This window comes from Platalea leucorodia (assembly GCF_965183815.1).
Source record: "Platalea leucorodia genome assembly, chromosome: Z".
Taxonomy (NCBI): Eukaryota; Metazoa; Chordata; class Aves; order Pelecaniformes; family Threskiornithidae; genus Platalea; species Platalea leucorodia.
Window position 1 is genome coordinate 13,542,130 of NC_138858.1, and position 19,207 is coordinate 13,561,336.

General features: G+C 39.5%; 1 protein-coding gene across 1 annotated transcript; it reads right to left on the bottom strand.

The window, feature by feature from the left end:
- Positions 1 to 2,117: 2,117 nt before the first annotated feature.
- Positions 2,118 to 17,221, bottom strand: C1QTNF3 (C1q and TNF related 3; the record flags this gene model as incomplete). The annotated part of the gene is made up of 6 exons (XM_082335454.1): positions 2,118 to 2,277; positions 3,705 to 3,804; positions 5,291 to 5,420; positions 9,054 to 9,208; positions 11,818 to 11,929; positions 16,934 to 17,221. The coding sequence occupies 6 exons, from the start codon at positions 17,219 to 17,221 to the stop codon at positions 2,118 to 2,120; spliced, it is 945 nt and encodes a 314-aa protein (XP_082191580.1).
- Positions 17,222 to 19,207: the final 1,986 nt, after the last annotated feature.

Below are 19,207 nucleotides of genomic sequence, written 5' to 3' on the forward strand. Positions count from 1 at the left end.
CATTATGCAGCAAGTGCGGGACAAGCGGGGGATCAGGCTCAGCCAGCATGGGTTTATGAAAGGGAGATCCTGCTTCACTAACCTGGTCTCCTTCTATGACAAAGTGACCCGCTTACTGGATGAGAGGAAGGCTGTGGATGTTGTTGGGAGGATATTAAGAATATATCTCCATTGTCTCCAAAGGGTAAGGTCCTTGGTAAGTATAGATATGAACAAACCAGTATAGTTTTATGAGTATTAAACTTTATTGGGTAAATGTATGTGTTACAAAGTAAGCAAACATTCCTAACACAACAAGAAATACTTTTTTCAAGAGTTTTCCTACTGTGAACATTAGCTCATGATGCCATACATCTCATACAACTTGTGCTCTTATTCCAAAAGAATAACATTATCTGATTACCTGGTGGGTGGGTTTTAGTTTGAAGGCATGCCAGAATTTTACTAAAATGCTTATTAAAATAACATGGTCTCAGGTTTTGGAAACCTGTGTGGTGCAAACCTGACCAAAGTTCATAAAGAAACAATAAAACTCATTGCATGACAGTTCATTAAAGCTAATATTTTCAGTGGTTGATGCATAGAACTAAAAAATCACAAGTCATAATCATTAAGTAACAACATGCATTTTTCATCTTAAGATGTGATTTACTAGGAATGTGTGCAAAGACGTACACATTCATAGAGCAGATTTTGATTCACTTGCTCTATTGTCGTGCTACTGTTATCTGTATCCAGTATAAAAGAATTTCAAATAAATGTTTTCCTATCCCCACCTGCTTGTTATACATTAACAGCAGGTAATATCTGGTTAAAATGTAATGTCTGTTAAAATGTAATTTATATTTCATAAGCTTGTGTGTGGAGACCCAGAATGTGCAGAAGATACATTCAGACTTCAGTGTTGTCTTACTATATTTGGTGCTGATTCCCAGGAAAAGAAAATAGCTAGGCAGGATTTCAGGTACCCAAATTTTGAAAAGCTGGTGGTTAATATTAATGCTGAAGAATGGCCCAGTTTACTGTGACCAGAACTTCTGAGCCAGTCAACGTTTGCTTTCACCAGTTCAATATTGAACTGAGTTAGCTGCTGCTTTGCCAGGCTGCAATGTCTTTTCCTGAAATAACTGGTTCTGGGAAGGCTGGTAGGAAAATTGTATCCACAACTTCACTGTTAAGTAAATATGCAATATTAAAAGGTACATCCTTATAAAAGATCTCCAGACTCCACAAAGCGTGCGTTTCTCTGTTTGTGCTTTTGGCATATCCCAGCTTGTCCAGCTTATATGCCTTTGCTGTGACACTGAACCTGTGTTCAGTTACATCAGGTTTTAACAGTTTGAAGGCTAGGAAGAAACATTACAGTTCCCCTGTCTGATCCCCATTACACTGCAGGCTAAATTACCTTAGCTTTAAGCTGCTACTAAGGCAAGAATTACTACCACTCTTTTTTTAAGAGAGAGAGAGAGGGAGCATAAATATGTACTAAAAATCAATGAAAAATGACATCAGATACATCTTCAGAGGTTTTAGATTGGAATGCAATAAACCTGAATCCTTGACATCTTTATTTTCACATTTTTTTCTTCTATTTGTAAAGCTCATTCTAGTCCAGTAAAAACATCTTCCTTTAAATCTGGTCTCAGCTGAGCCTACTTATAATTCATTCAGGCCTGATTCCATGACACAAACTTAAATGAACATGTAGTAAGAACTGAATAAATGAACAGAAAAACATTAATCAATTTTTCAATTCCTGACATATAATTCACTAAAGTATATTTACTGACAAAATTGACTTTATTGCGCAAACTGCTCTCTGAATTATTTAAACTCCTTTTTCTTTGTTTTTCAGTCACTTTGGAGAAGAGAGCAATAGCAACATTTAATGATTCACTAGATATAATCCAGGTGACAATACATCTTCTGTGAATCTGTAAGTGTGTCAACTACCCAATGTATTTAGTTCATCTTTGATACACAAATAGCAACACATTGCATCAAAACAAGCCTTGTTGATCTTTCAATGTTGTAATGCTATTCCACAGTACAGAGAAAAATACCAGTACCAAAAAAGAAGTTTCCTCAGATAAACACCTATTGCGTTGTTTCTTTTTCTACTTGGTTTCAAAAAGAAGAAACCCAGCAAAGGTAGAAAAGCGTTGATGGTCCCCATGGAGGGCTCCATTTCCCATTCGCAGCCAAACTTCATCGCCCTTGGCAAGTTTTAGCACTGCACTGTTTCCTGAAGTGTCTGCTTTCCCTTTTGATTCATAGCTAAGGATGAAGATTTTAACAAGTCAGCTTTTTGTTTCTCAAAAATGATCAAGCAAACAACTTAAAAAAAAAAAGAATCCAAGAAAGCACATTGTTATCCTGAGCAAAACTTCCTTGAAAGGCTTGCCAACATTTTTTCAGCTTTATGAGGAAATTTTGGCATCTTTCTGCATTTGATCTCCTAGTCAAATTTTGCACGTTACCTAATTGCATCATTTCATTCCTTTCTGAAATTCTGGAAGTTTAACTTACATATTTTTTTCCAGGGCACAGGAACAAAGTTGTTGTTTAAAATAAAACCCTGCTCATTCATCACAGCACTCCAGGTTTCCTGTGATGCTCTTTTTCCCTTGGATTCATCCCAGCTAATTTTAAATGCCTCCAGGTCAGGAGTCTCATGTGAGCTGAGCCCCTGTGCTCCCAGCAGAGGCAGTGGGCAGAAACAAGCAGCTCACTCCATCCTGAGGCCTTTCGTTGGAACATAGATACATTTAATGTGGGCTAACCTGCTGGCTTTGCGTGAGTGTTGGTTCCCTTTCTTCCACCTGTTGCCTTTTCTGACAACAGTGCTTTAGGGGAAAAAAATTGGGCACTTTTTCTTTTGCAGGAAAGATCTATCAGGAATGAAGCACCCTTTGGTGGTGCTTCAGGTACCGGCTGTTGAAGAAACCTTGACAGCTTAAATGAACGTGCTATCATCTAAGTGCCTAAAATCCAGTGTGATCAATCTAAGCTTTTGTGTCTGTTTTATTCAGGCTCAGGAGAGAAGCTTGGTTTTGGCATCAAACTCCTGGTTGGTATTAAAGAAGTAATAGTTTTTTTCCAAACACATTTTTTTTTCAGATGTCCATCTGGCTACAAGCTTCTTGACCTGGTCCTTATAGAAGTTGATAAGCTAGAAGTGAATCCTATTCTTGATGATCCTCCAGCTAACATAAAGAGTTCAGAAACTTTTTATTCAAAGTGTGCTAATGATAACAAAGCCAGTAAATGGAGGACCTTTGCTTCTTACTCATCCTTACTACTGCAGTTTAAATACTCTCCACTTCCAGAGTAAATTGCTCTTCCCTAATCTTTACAAGGCTGTTACCAATCTGACAGGCAAAATGAGGATGAAGATATATTTTAGCAGAATGACAGCATGTTACCACTGGACTCCAACCCTGACTTGCACTGCTAATTCCTTTCCCCTGAGCTTTGAGGAACTTGTGATCAAGGCTGCTGAATTTTAGGTCCAGGATCTGTGGCAGGTATGATCCAAATTTGCAAGTTGAGGTCAAAATACAATAGTTTTTTATTGTTGGTTATTTTCCCCTACAGAATTTTCTTCAAAAAATGAACAATTTCATGTTTCTTGAAATGTGAGCAGGCTATCACATCTGTGCAAACATGTCTTTTGCATTAAAATGGCCAGGCCCTTCACTTACCTATATAAGCTGAAAACTGTATTACCATTATGCATCAGGTACACGTACACTTCCTCCACATCTTCATGTTTCATCATATTGAAGGTGAAGAAATACACCCCTGAAAAGATCACCAAATACAACACGTTTGCTTCATAGAGGGAGGTAGTCGTGCTACAGACTTGTGCTTCTTGCTTAAACGTAGCAGCTGAGGCCAAAATTACCTTCCAGTTGTCAGTTGGTAATTTGCTTCTGCTTATAGCTTGCCAAAATCTGATTAATTTTTATTCTGCATATGGCAGGGTTTCAGCCACATCCTGTTCCAGAGAAATGACTGTATTTGAACATGGCAGGACCACTCACCCCTTCCTTCTCAGGGAAAGGGAAATTTCCCAGAGGCTGAGTCTAGTGACCCCTCTCTCACCTTTTTTTTTCCTTATCTTCTTGCTCCTGCCCTTTCCCAAAAGTGCAGCCTCCAGGCCAGCCAGGCCTCAGCCTCAGAGGCTGTCAGCCAGCCAGCATGTCACCCAGGTCAGGCAGGGCATGAGTGGTTTTAGCAGCAGCTCACCTGGCCCCACTGCATCCTGAACAATACAGACATGGTCACCACTGTCTCTGCTTGCTCAACACACCCTTACCATCACCCTTTTTCTTTTTAGCTCTTTTTCTGTCTGAAAGGTCCCAACAGTGTTGTCAGTGCAACCATGTTATGGGTCATGAGCTCTGCAAGATTCCCCTAGGGGGGAAGACAAGCTCCTGGCTCCTGAACAGTAAGTCTGTAGCGTTGACTCTGCAATGGGAGCTTGGCGTTTGCATCAAAGTCATTAAATCAGTGTGGGTCAAAGTTTATTGACATCCACATATATATTAACCTCAAAAGGAAGCAGCTGTGAGGACACACACCCCTAACTGTCAGTAAGATGTGCTACAGCAAGCTTGGAGGGCCCAACTTTGATTTAATTTAATATCGTTTCCCATAGCAGTGAGTAAATGAATGGCAGGGTGAGAAAGGCCAAGCGAAGGAAAGTGGTTTCAGACTTTGCTTAGGCATGTTTTTGGTTATGGCCTTCCCTCCCCAACTCCTATTGTTCTTCCTGCACCATAGCTGCGTAAGATTGAGGATTGATGCAGCTGAAAAATAACTCAGGAAAAACTGTACTGCCTCATTTCCAGCCACACATCTGTTGCAGGCCAGCTCACGGCTGAACTGGCATGAGGGAAGATGGGGATGAAGAGAGTGACTGGAGGCAGGAGGTGTAAGAGGCAACTGTGAAGCTGCTGCTGCTGCCACATCAAGGCCATGGTTATCTCATCAGAGTGGCTGAAGGGCTAAAGGTCTCAAAGCAGATGGTCTTGCTCCCTCCCTGGCTCTGGCCATGCCTCTTCCTCCTGCCTTTGTGCCAGCAATAGTCTCACTGGCTGGCAAGCCCTCTCTTTGCTTGCTTACTTTCCAGTTTCATTTTTTCTGAAAGTAAGTAGCAAGAGCTACGCAGAGCGAGTCTCATCAGTGCCTTGTGCAAAGGCAGTTAACTAGTTTCTCATCACTATTGACCACGCTTTTCCCTATAGCTCCCAGAATTGCATTATTTTGTTTTGCAAACACTCACCATTCACTGGAGCACCAAATCTCCCAGTCATGACATCAAAAAAATTCCCAACGTTGGTTTCAACACTACTGAAGATGATCCCACTGTTCTGGTTGCTGAAGTGAGTAGCCATGGAAGCCATAAATGCGACCTGCAAAAACGCAGTTCTTATTCAGGCAGTCGTTCACAAAGTGCACATGTGTAGAGGAATCAGCTACAGAATTTTTTCCTGTATTTGCAGTCTGTTTATTTTCCTGACAGAGATGTTCTTCTAGGGCCTGCTCCAAGGCCACTAAACTCCAGTAACAAAACTCCCATTGAATGAAACTGGAAGAGGACTAGGCTTCTTACATTCAATTGGACTATTCATGACTGTAAAAGTAAGCGTATGCGCAAGTGTTTGCAGGTCAGGACCTTCGTTTGGGATTTTATTTACTTTTAAGTCTCTCTAGAATGATGCAACAGAAAACTGGTATTGAAATGGATGGTGTTTCTGACAAAAGTGATTTAACTAGTTTTTATATATTCCCCAATGCATTTAGACTGGATGTTGCTTTTAACTGAATGTGTGAAATAAATAATGCTCAGTAAAATCCATACACATTAGTGTTCCTTGCTAACTACCTTCAGAGATACATTAAGCATTTTTATTAGAGGTCTTCTAGAAGTGCAATTGCTGGGACTCAACATTCAGTGCTTTTTCTTTCTTACCAGTTGCCCTGCACCCTCAGTCACAACAACAGAGGGTGGTGGAGACCAAAAGAGGAAACTAAGAAAGTGAAAATGTGCTTCAACGTCATGTTAGACTTCTTGCAGTGAGATGTATTGGCTGTGGAAAATGTTTTATAGGAAGCAGTGCAAAACCTCTCACATATTGGACAATTCAAATTACCCTCAGCAAGATACCAGGGAACGACCCTGCCAACTTGCATGGGCAGGGAAGGGGGTTATCTCTTCTGTGAGTCTGCAATCCCCCCACCTGACTGTCAGTAAACGTGGTACAGGCAGGATTGCTGCACCTGGATGCCAGAAGGTCACATAGTGACTTGGCATTTTATATCTATCTCTGAACTTCTTAGATGAGAAGTGTTCAATTACAGTTATTACTGCTGCTCACAAAAATTACATTTTTCGTGAGATTCCAGCTATACTGGTATTAAAAAAAAAAAAAAACCCAAACAAAAAACCCCACACCCCAGACTTCTTTTGATTTCAGATCCAAATGAGAACAAAACCAAAACAGGCAAAATCAAATGCAAGTCCGGATCCAACAATGGAAACCATTAGCCATCTGCTCAGAAATTTGAGGAGCTCCAGATGTAAGCTGAAAGCTTGGACTGATTTTCCTTATCCCTGCATGGGTGCATTTTCTATGACGGCAAATTGTTAACTTCTTGCTTCTCAGCCAGGATCACATCAAAGTTCATCATGTGTTAAAGGAAAGCAGCTGCAATGGCAGCTTGAAGGAATTTATTGATTTTTTGTCTAGATTCCATTTCACATTCTCTTTGACACCAAGCTACTTCTCTTGGGTGGATCAGAAGAGTTGAAAAAGATGCCCTTTCTCCCCAGGTCTCATTTTGAAGTAGCAGATCAACATGGACATGCCAAGTCTTTTATAATAATCTTGTACTTAAAACAGTATTGTATTCAAAAGTGTTTTCTCCTCTACCTACTCCTGCTCTAAAATTCTTAAGTGTGATGTTAAAAAGAAATTATACGCTATACTGTGTAAAGAATTTTTGAACACATCTGTTAAAAAACAGTGGTGGGATTTTACTTCGAAATAGGTATTGCAATATGAATTTTTGTTATTCATCCTCTTTCATTATTCAGTTTTTAATTAAATTACTACCACTGTCTTTATGTAAGAATAAAATGCTGATAGCTCATTTTAAAATTGCAAAAGGCTTTATGTTGAATGTAATTACAACAAATATGTTTTTAAGATATTCAGCTATAATGTTAATTCCAGATAATTCTTTAAAAATACTAAAATAATTCTGCTTTGTTACAAAAGTCCAGTAATTTTGGAAACTATTTTCATTGTGAATTTTATTCTGTGCAATTATCCCATCTTCATGCAACCTAGGGTGGAGAATTCAAACCTACACAATACCAGGAAATCCAAAGCCATTTTCCCACACTGCACACATTGGTTGTACTGTTGATTTTGCTGTTAACTTTCATGCCTTTTATGAGGATATAAAACATATATTAATGACTGTTATTGGGAAACAGTATCCTTCAGTTAAAAGGTGTAGATCTGTAAATAGATCAGAACTTCAGTTTTCCCCATAATCAGAGTGTTTGGAAGTGGGATTTCTTTTTGTGCGCATTTGCTGTATCCCATTTTGTCCCTTCTGTAGTGAACTTGGTCTGGGGGGTATGAATCAGATCAAGACTAACACATTTCCATTAAAGTGTGTATGTGTGAGTGAGATTGTAAACTCCCTTATAGTTTCTGGAGATCTATGTATTCCGTGGTGTCTGAAGTCTCATTTGCCCAAAAGCAGCAATGACGTTCAGATTAAGCTGAGTTGCTCTTCTAGATCCTCACTAATTGTAACGGGAGCTTAGATGCTTCCCTCACATGTAGGCTCTCTGGAGCTGAATCTGACTGCAATCACTTGTCCACGCAAATGCACCTAGTGTCAGCTGAAGTGCTTTAGGATTCCCCCACACAGGGCTGGCTGATCCGACCTACAGAAGCGCCTTCCACAGTGGCAGCTGGAGACCAGGAGGGATACATCTCAAAGGCTTGCCATGCATCTAAATCTTGCCTTTAGCACCTTAACTGTGCTACAACATAGAGATAGTCAAGTCTTCCTGCTATTGCAGATGAACTGCTCATATATTGCTACACTGCAGTATACAGTGTGGATAACTCTTTTTAAATCCCCTCTGCAACAGCAACCAAGGGTCTTAAGTTATCCAAGTCCCATTTACTTTCGGTTGCCTTAAGAACCGGACTACACCATGCCTCTGCTTTACTGCAGGTACACATATACATACATAAGCTCTCTGCCATCTGCCAGATTCCTGGGACATGAAGAAGCTCTAATGCAAAAGCTATGGGACTATGCCAACACAGTACTAAGCCCAAACAAATAACATCCCATCCCTCAGCAGAGCTTATCAGCTCTGGTTTGAACCCATGTTTTAATGCTCATCTGGCTTTTGGGTAGTTCATTCATAGGCAGAACCTACATGCTTCTCAACATGTTTAAGGTATCTAGACACATAAAAACACAGATAGCTACTGAGGGGTTTTTTTCAAACCAGAGGACTTCTGTCTGCACTCAGATGTTTTGACCCCATACTTTGAGGAGTTGGATACATATGCTTCTGAGAATCTCACAAAGGCTGACTAACCGCAGAAGCATGGGCCTGAGTGACTCCTTTACTCTTTTCATATGCCACAGGAAGCACAGTTATGTATGTGATACAGCTTGACAGAAAAATGATAGTCCCCGCTATTCTCCTTTAATGACCCAGATACTGGCTTTCTGCCCTAAAAGGGAACCATTTATGTTTCTTCCTGCCCATTTCTCAGTTGGATTCTTACTCTAAAGAAAGACTAAGCCCTGATGTCTTTCTTTTTCAGGAAGATCTGGCAGAGCACATTTGTCAGTCATGACAAGGGCTCCATATGTATCTCACTGTATTAATTTACAGGGGGATTTGCTTCTTAACTATCTTACAGTAGTTAGGTGCTCTTTTTCAGAGAAGAAAACCATAACCTGAGAACTGCTGCAGCCAACACAAGCCAGAGATTTTGTACCTGTAGCTCTGGGGGAATCCCAGGGTAACCCTTCTCGCCTTTGGGTCCATGATGGCCACGCTCTCCCCTTGGTCCCATATCTCCTTTGTCTCCTTTCTCACCTTTGGCTCCTTCCTGGCCAGTTGCTCCATTATTTCCATTGTTCCCATGATTTCCTTAAAGGAAACAGAGCTTTCTGTTTAACTTAAGTAATTTCATATAATATATTTCAACAGGTAACTGTGACAGGGTCCTTTTCCACCAGTTTGCAACACATGAGCTTTTCAGTACCATAAAACCCAGACCGAGCTGCTATGGCTAAGAAAGAGCTGTATGGTTAGACTGAAGGTGAAGGTTTTGATGAGCAAGTTTCCAAAAGGATGTAGATTGATGTTTAAGAGCTAACTCTCATGCTATCTTGGTGTTGCTGTATAAACTGCTGAAGTCTCAAGTCATTGCGTTGCTGAGGCGACGTGCAAGGACAAGACCTCAGCAGCCATGAGGCTGAAGGGAAGCAAAAGCAAGTGCCTATTGACACATACCAGGTAGCCTGCATAAGCAGTCTTGCTTCTCCTTTTGTGTAAAAACTTATTTCCTGATAATTTAAGTTTGTTAGGATAGGATAAGATAATTTTGAATAACATTTTGCTATCTTTAAAGCATGTATACACAAATGAAGAATGTTTGTAGCCTTAAACAAGCTAAATGACCCATCTGTGCCAAAATCGGGAGAGTGTGCATTCTCAGGGTGCTGGTTAGCTTGAAGGGGTTGATCGATTGCACATTCCTAGATTTAAAGAAAGACAAAATTTTTATAATGAAGCTTTTCTCAGATGGCTTCTTTTAAAAAGAGTCGTTATAAAAATATATTCCTGCATCTGCAGTATTACTTTCTGATGTTTACTGAGGAAATTACTGAGCAAACGTCTATGCAACTGACAAAATTTTAAAGTTGGCTAGACTCACTGAGCAATTATTATGCATAGCTGAAGCAAAAGCCTGACCTTTCAATTAATTACTCAGGGGGTTAGTGTAATCATTGTTCTAATTCTACCTGAATTGAAGTTAGATTCTTTCCCACTCTGCTTGTTCTCTGATTAGTCTCTCTGCTTATGCATTTACAAGAAGAATGGTGGTGTTTGAGATCAAACCTAATGATTAAGTGATTCTTCAGAGTTTTTGTATTGAGAAAAAATTTACTTCAAACAAGGAAGCTAAACGGTGGAAGAAATTAAGCAAATTTTTTTTGGATAGAGAAATCAACAGCTCCTAAAAGTAACAAGAATGATCCTTCATGTAAAACCAGAACTACTTCTAATATCAGTTCAGAACAAAAGTCTGCAAGCAACATTTGGTTCAGTCAAGAGAAAAGCATCTGTTGTCGTTCTCCTTACGGGCAAAATGATATGCAATGCAGTGGATGAAGGAGACAGAGAAATTCCAAGGTGCAGAAGGTTGCTGTTGGCCATACATCTGTGGCATCCTGTGGTGCCAAGACAGTGTGACTGAGATACATCCTTGCATGAGGAAAAGGCAAAGCTGGGACTGGGCTGTGTCCCAGTATGTCCACTGCAGCCTTGAAAGTGTGGGTCTAATACAAAATTGTGTCCTGCTTCTAAGAAGCCAATGACTTATTAATATGTAATGCAATATTTCTGCACAAGAGGCCTCACAATTAGATTTCTTTTACTTCTGTAATGGTCAATAGTATTTTTATAAAGGGTTGATGCATGAATAGCTTACAGCAGGCTAATACCAAATATGCCTATGACCTTATTTTGCCTAGTATCCAAATTATGTCAAAGTAACATTTTATTTCAATATTTTGCCAGCTGACGCTAGTTCTTGAAACACTTCATTCACTCACATTTAACTTCGTAACAGTCAGATTTAACTGTTACTCTTAACCGTTTCTACCAAAAATCACTACATCGATTTTTTTTTTGTGGATAGTTCTCTGTCATGTCTGTTACTGTTAGTACATTTGTGAGACACAAGGATTATGCAATTGTATTTTTATTGCAGTAACAGAAGACATAAGCTTTTGAAGATGAGACAAATCTGTCAATCAGTGACATGTCCATTTACATTATACATCTGCTTTAGGAACAGTGATTTTCAAATCCCTGAAGGTAGCTACTATAACAAACTTACACCAACATGCAACTAACTATCTTTTTCCCTTCTCTAGGCTCTTCTTTTTCCATACTATCAGATTGAGGTATACCCTTTTCTTGTGTATTCTCTTCTTCTGTATGCATTTTTAAAGGGGGGGAAAAAAGGTACTTTTTATTATGGAAGACAAGAAGAAAGAAGGAAAAGAAGAAATTTCTATGAGAAAATAGAAGCATGTGTGTCTCTGTAAAATATTGGCTAGCAGTATGCTAGATGAAAAAAAGCTCCTGAATACAGTACACAATAGCGTAGCTGGATATTCAAAGGTGATTGCAATAATCAACTCCAGGGAACAAGTTCTTCCTGCTTTAGTGGAAGCTTCATGCTACTTTCAGAAGACAGACCAATTTGCTCTAGAAATGTAAGAAGATTATTTTCAGTATGAATTTGTGAAAGCTGAATTTTAATACAAATTGGGTTTTCACTGGAAAAGACTTTAGAGTCTAACTGAAAATCTCTGTCTCCCCAGAAATTACAGAAAAACTTGTTTCTGAGTCTATCCCCAAATACTGATATCTGGACCATTCTCTGATATTTCATAGTATAGCCTGTAATTTATAACCTGTAATTAGACTGATTGATTGAAAAATCAATTAAACTTCATCTTTACCTGGCATCCCAGGGGGCCCGGGAGGTCCTGGGGGCCCTTGGTAGAGTCGAACTCCAAAGTCACCACGGCAGCAGGAACTACAGTCTGGATTCTGTGGTCCGGTTTGTGGGGGCTAAGTGCACAAAAATAAGCTTTAAATAGCTCATTCATGGAAGGCATCAATCATATGCATATCGGTTACAGGGTCTTCATTATATATTCTCTGTTTATATATTTGCTAAGTTTTCAAAACACTTCTTATCTGGGCTGAAATCTCCCATACTTGGGTTGTCCCTGAAGTTGTTATTTTTGGAAGATTTAAGGGAAAAGTTCTTCAAGTGTTCTAAGAGCTATACGAATATTAAAAAAACCCAACTTGTCCTGTAAAATAATGAGGGTTTTGAAAATAAAATAATACCAAGTAATAAAAGTTAGATGACTATTTCACTTAGGTTCCTGTTCTGCTTTTCACTGATCCCTCATTTCAGCTAACCTTTCTCGACAAACAAGTCTATGTACAACAAGTGGTAGGACACAAGGGACTTCATTTGACCTTCAGCAATGATCTATCCTCCACTAAACATAAAGAAAACTGTGTTGGACTGCCCAAAGGAGGCGTGCAAAAATGTCTGTGCAGCATATCCCTGTTCATGGCCCCAGACTTGCGTATTTACAGGCTACCAAAGTTGGGAGAACCTAAAAAAGTGCCAAGATACATGACAAAAATTTGAACTGGCCACAACACCTGGTGTTATGGACATCTGATTATTGGTAGTTGTGGGTGTGTAACTATGAAAGCCTGTTCATATGCTGAAACTAATATAGCAGCATAAATAAACTAATGAGTTCATTATACACAGCTCAGCTACTGTAATAATAGTTTGATAATAGTTTTGTTTCCCAAATTATTCTATTTATACTAATGGAGTCTCATTCAGTCCTGGCTGGATTTTGTAACTAGGCTCTTGTGATGACTTAGTGATCACAAATCTTCTGATGGGTCAGCTGAGGTAGAGCTCCAGGGTTTGATTTTATTTCTCTACCTCCTTCTCATTTCTCCTTCTTTGTTTCTTTTTTCCTGCAATTCTTTGCTATTATCCTGGGGTGCAAATCTGCAGTTCTTAAATTCTGGAGGGGCACAGTTACACCAGTCCAACTGCTACTTTTCTCTAATCATTCTACTGTTTGTCTTCCTTCCCTTTCATTCCACACATCTTTATTATCCTCAAATTACTTGCCTAATGCAGACCTGTTGGTTTAATGGCAGAAAACGAGCCTCTGGTGGAATGGGACCTGCCAAACAAACATATAGATGTGCTGTATTCCTGCCCTCAAGGTCATCATCTGGCTTGATCTGAAACACTAAAACTTTCTGCCCATGTTTTGAACAATACCAAGCACACCCCCAGAATTAATGAATTTCAGGAGTCTTGGGAGTTCATCTTTATGGATACAGAAAACCTCTTTCATGCCACCAAAATACTGCAACTCCTCCAATGGGACACACACATGCCCTCTCCAGCTAGAACCACCGACAATGGAGCTACCATGGGAATAAAGGCTGACCTGAGAGCTCAACAAATATGCTTCATATTCAAAGAGTTATGGAAATGTTAAGACTTGCCAATGGGCAGAAGGGCTTCATATTTATGAGGGTTTTGTCAATACTATGCTTTTTACCTTAATTCTGGATAAGGTCTATATTTTATGAGAAAAATTAGTTCTGCCTGTTGGACTGTGTTCCTGGACAACCTGTTTGTATCTTTCTTGCTGTTTTATCTCTCCCAGTTGTTAAGAAGAACATAACTGACAATCACCAGACACACTGTTTAAAGCTTTCCTAATACGAGAGAAGAAGTAGCCCTGCTTTCAGCTCATTTTCAGTCCTTGAAGGAGAGCCAAGTACAAGAGGACTGGAATTGTGCAAGCATTTTGCACCACCTGAAATGCGAATGTTGAGTGTTGCACTGAGATTAAAATTTCCAGCTCTTTTTTGATAGTGCTTCATATTCATGTTAAATGAGAAGGCAAACTATGCACATCTGCCAGGAGCAAATAAGTCATATCAGCCTAGAAATATCCAAAGACTTAGAACTGTGGATTATAAGTAAGAGGAGGCATGAATCTAGCAAACTGAACTGCACTTGAGACTCTCTCTGTGCAGGTAAGATTTGGGTTTTTTTACCCAATGCACTGAAATCCTGAACGACATTATTAGCTAAGCAGCTACGTTATCATAAAATAAATACCAGTGCTGGTCATAAAGAAATGCTATTTGGCATTTACCTCTCAAAAAGCTCAGCAGGTTATTACGTGTGAAATGAGGCAAGTCCTGACAGCCTGGTTGTATGAGAACAGTTCCACTGACTTCAAAATAACTGCTTAGGCAAGTCATAAAGTAGTATTGACTTATTATCTTTACTGATCCTTTGACTAGGAGGAAAAAAAATGTTCAGTTGGCTGCCAAGAACAATGAATATTCAGGATACTCTTTTAATCTCTAGAAACAGAGAACTTAATGAAGAGGACATTTAAAGGAAAAACCTGTTCCTAAAGAAAAATTACACTGAACTGGGACAAAGAGATTAATTACAACTTACTTGCCAAAGGTGTCCTATGCAGCCATTTACACATAAATTTTATTGCACAACGAATCTTTGGCATTGCTCTCAGAACACGAATATGATTTAGGAGCTTGTGAAATGCGTCTGCCACATTGATATCCCAATACAGATAGAAAAGTGGAAATATTTCTGAGGCTATTTGCTGAATTTCCTATGATTTAGTACGTAGGCAGCACTTCTAGGCAACAGATGGTCTGTAAAATTCCCTTAACTTAAAACTGTGAACAAATCATAATTGGACACCCAGCCCCTTTTCACTTCCTGATTAGTTTTATGGGTTTCTGTTATATTGTCTAAGACAGTGCAGAAGACAAGTAATGTACATCCACCATTCCTGGCTCCTGTTCTGAATGCAAAATAGCATGTCTCTGTGGGCACTAAGGCTCTCCATGCCGCTTCTCTAGCAAAGAATTAAACAAACCAAAATTGCTAAAATTCAGGGTGAAACACTAGTAGGTTGAGGGGTACCTGGAGGCTTTCAAAGAACAACTTGAAAAGGAAGAATGTGTCTGGCATGGTTCTCCCCAGCCACTAAGAGTTCTTGTGCTTGAGAAACGCACATTATATTTTACGTAAGTTACCAGCAGTGTGGAAACTGGCCTTGTACCCAATGCAGTGAAGACCAATGCCTTTGTCTCTATTCCACAACAGGGAGTGGGACCATTAAAACACTTTAGCAAGAGGGTGAAATTCTCCAGCCAGAGCTAAGAGAACCAAGAAAGTAGGGACTTAGGGGTGAAACAGCTTTCAGATAGCTCAAGGGGAAGAGAGAGGTTTGACAAGAATTAAAACATGTCTGTGCCATCTTTGCTCCTCCTCTGCCTGGAAATCCCTGGAGTTGGAAAATACCTATTGCATCAGCTACTCTGTGATGGATTATCCCTGTCATGCATCTGCTAGTGCTCCATTTCATTTCAGTAAGCCAAAAATTGCATCATTTCCCCAGCAAATATTGCTTCTTAGAGAGGGTCTGGCAGGTAAATGACTGCCATCAGCTGTACTCAGACTCACTGGGCTCAGTTTTAATGTCACAGCCTCTTCCCCCAGCAGGCAACTCCAAATGTTGCATTAAACTCTCTGATGAGAGACACATGCACCCCAAACACAGTGACACTTTCTGTGAGGGAGAGATTGACCCCTGAAAAGGTTGTAATTTTGTATTAAATCCTGCATTATCTGAAATTATGTTGATTTAAAGGGGAATCTTCTTTAAGTACCAATAATACATGGTCTGTAGTATGCAGCTGCACAATTCTCTCTGCACTAAAGAGGTACGCACACACTAGCCGGCTCATTGGACTACATACCTGATGGTTTACACTGTTTATATACTGCAAGTGCAATTTAACATACCTACAGTTAAATTTTCCTGAGTGCACTGGAGGAACATATAACTCCTGCCCAAGAAATACAAAATGCAAAACGCTATGAAATTTAAATGCAGGAAATATAGTGGTATATTAAGCCTATTCCCATACTTGGATGTGTTTCAGTTCTTCAAGCCTAGGACAGGATTAAAATCAAATCTCATCTCTGCTTATCATGAAGTAGGTTATTATTGAACACTTGTCTGCATGTCCATGATTTTTGGAATTCAAAATATCACAGTTTGATCTGAAAGAGTTTTAAAAAACAAATGCTAAAAGGTGAACTATACAGGACTCAAACATTTGTATCAGCAATAGGAACAAAACACTCGTGTTCTTGTTGTTTCTAAAAAACATCAACAAAAACTTCATTTGAGTGGAATTTTGGCTTGCATAGTGCTAGAAAAAGCTTCATCCTCTGCCCTTCAGATTTTTCCTTTTAAATTTGGACTGCGATATTTTATGTATAATCAAATTATGCCATTTTCCCTTTGCTGTGAGCTAATGACTATAATCTCTAAAATGCCATGTAAAAGGCATAGAAAGATTCCCAGTTTAAAACACAGATACTGCAGATGATTTAGAGTTTCATTCTGAGTCTTTTTCCTCTAAAACTATCAAGTTGATATATATTATTAAATCTACTCATTACATTAGTATCTATTTTTATCCAGCTATTCCTTAGAATAAAATTTGTGAACACTCAGAATTTCATTATGTTTGTCTCAAGCTCAAAAGAATATACTTTATATACACAATTTTCAAGTAAAGTTATTCTCTGCTAATTGAATCTTTCCAAGTACCTCTATAAATTCTGTGATTTTCCTTCAGATCCAAATGAGTTAACAGAATCTAAAACTTTAATATATTAAATAAGTAATACCTTGAAATAACTAAGAGACTGTATATCAGAACATATGATTGCACAGGAACAGTTTCAGCAAAACAAAGGGCTGCTGTCTATGTTGAAACCAGTGTCCCCAACCAGCTCATTAAAAGATCCTATAAAGCAACCCAGCAGGATACAGACCAATACACAGCTTAATAGAAATAATTCCATAAATATACTACTAATAATCTTAGCAAAAAAAAAAAAAAAAATCGCATTAGCTTTAAAGATATCTTTAGAAGATTAATTCAGAGTACCTGGACTCTATCTGAGGTAGTCAGTTCTACATCATCTACCTCTGGTCTCAGGACTTTTTGGTCTGTAGAAGTGCTATTATCAACAGTCCACTCTATAAGTTGACTCCGCTGTTTCAATATTTCCCTGCTTCTGGAACCTTTATGGCCAGTCTGGTGGTGACTTTGCAATACTTTGGCCACTGGTTTATAAGATCTTCTGCTCACCTCCATGTATTCATCTTGACACAGGCAAAATGGAAGAAAAAATAAAGCCAGTAGATGCCAGCTGATGAAATCCTTCTCTGCCATGTTACTGAAAATAGTTTTTCAGGAGTCCAGAAAATGCCTTGCAGAAGGAGAACTCTTTGCTGCACCAGGAGTTATGTTGTCCTTTCAGCTTTTCCACTAGTAAGCCTGGCACTGAGGCTAGTACCAGGTTTTATACGGTTGCGTGCAATAAATAAAACTAAAAATGCCAAAGTGACAGGATCCTTCATCCAAAATCAGTCATGCTCCTTTAAACAAACCAGGCATTATTCACCACTTCACCACCACAAGGAAAATTGATTTGTATGCTGGAAATGACCACAGTGTTTAACGGACTCCTGTGGTTCCTATTTGGGGGCATTAAAAAATGTATCACCTTTTCTTTGGCATGTTTTTGTTTAAGTGTGAAAAAATGTGATGGAAATGGAGAACATGTGGCTAATGGTTTACGCTCCTTGATTAGACATGGAAAGGCTGTGAATTCACACTCTTAAATGTCTTTTGGACACAGTCACCTTCCTTATTTGCCAGGAAATTCACACACACAACTGCGTCAGCTCAGTCCGAAAAATCCTTCCAAGAGCAATTAGGAAACAAAAGCACAAGAGGAGCTTTTGCATATGATCCTGACCCAATGGCTGTTTCTGACTATGCTTTTCATTCACTAGAAGAAAAATATTGAATTTCTGTCAGTTGGCCAACGGTGGAAGGAGACTGGGTAAGTAGCTCTGAAAAACTGGGTTGAATTCAGATTCACAGAGCCCCATTTCTCAGCATTAGTTCAACATACTCAGCCAGGCAGGCAATATTTTTTCCCTTGAGTTCCCAGTGTTTTGCTAAAGGCAACTGCCAAACCAAGTTTTATATCTTCGCTGCCAAGTAAATATAAACTTACTGGGGGCTTATTTCAGACTAAAAGAATCAAATTATATATGTATAATAATATTCTTACTACATTTTTTGAACCACCCACTAGTATCCTCTAGAAAGCCACAACTGCAGAATGCAATTCTGGAAATGCATTGACATCTACACGCACACCCAACCTTCCCAAAAGCAAGTAGCTCCTTGATTTGTGAGAAACACTGCACCAGTACGTGGCTACAACAACGTTACTTGAAGGCATCAGCCCCAGAGAATGATCCCTGGCCCCTCAGTGTGATGAACTGGCTCATACTGTAGTTGTTCAAGGCTGACCACCCTGCTTTTAACGTTTGGCTGGGGCTCCTCTGTCACCTCTGGGGTGCTCTGTTGCCCTAAATTATCCCACTTTTTTTCAGTTTTCTCTTTCTTCCTGTTCAGTTGCCTGACAAAATGTGAGGGTTGTGGTAGAGGGTACTACACTGATTGTTTTTAGACACGAGGCTAAGGTTGCATGAGCACAAGGGGCCTGTTGGGATGGTGATGAAGATTTCATCCATCCAGAAGGTAGTCTCTGAAGCTAATGATCCACAAATATCACCCAGGCTTAATTCTGAGGACAAAAATAGACAGCGCACTTGAAAAGAGATGCTGGGAACAAACCAGGACATGACCAACCAGACGGCCAAGACCAAGAAGTGCTAAGTTATTCAATAATGTAAAAAGGCTTAAGCATACCAACATGCTACAGCAGCAAAGCATAACACCACAGGCACTGCTAAATAGGGGAAATAAGTTACATCTGGAAAAATGCCCCAACTTCATTGACTGCAGCTGCATGTGGCAGCCATTATGTGTCTTCACTGCCTGGCCTATTACTGGGATGGGGATGAGGTATGGAACTTCTGAAGAAACAGTCTCATCTTAGTCCTTGTGAAATCATAGGAAACCCTCTTTTTGACCCCAAATAAGGAGAATAAGGCTCAAGCAGCAAGGATTTCGAAAGTGGCTGTGGCTCTCCTGTCTAAATGGAAGATGAGCCCAGCAGGGAGATCTGTGATGTGAAGGCTTTTCTTTCAGAACCTTGTAGACGCTGGAAGGGATGCACAATAGATGGTTGCTGACTGATGGTGAGAAAGAGCTTGAATGATGGTGAGAAAGCACTCT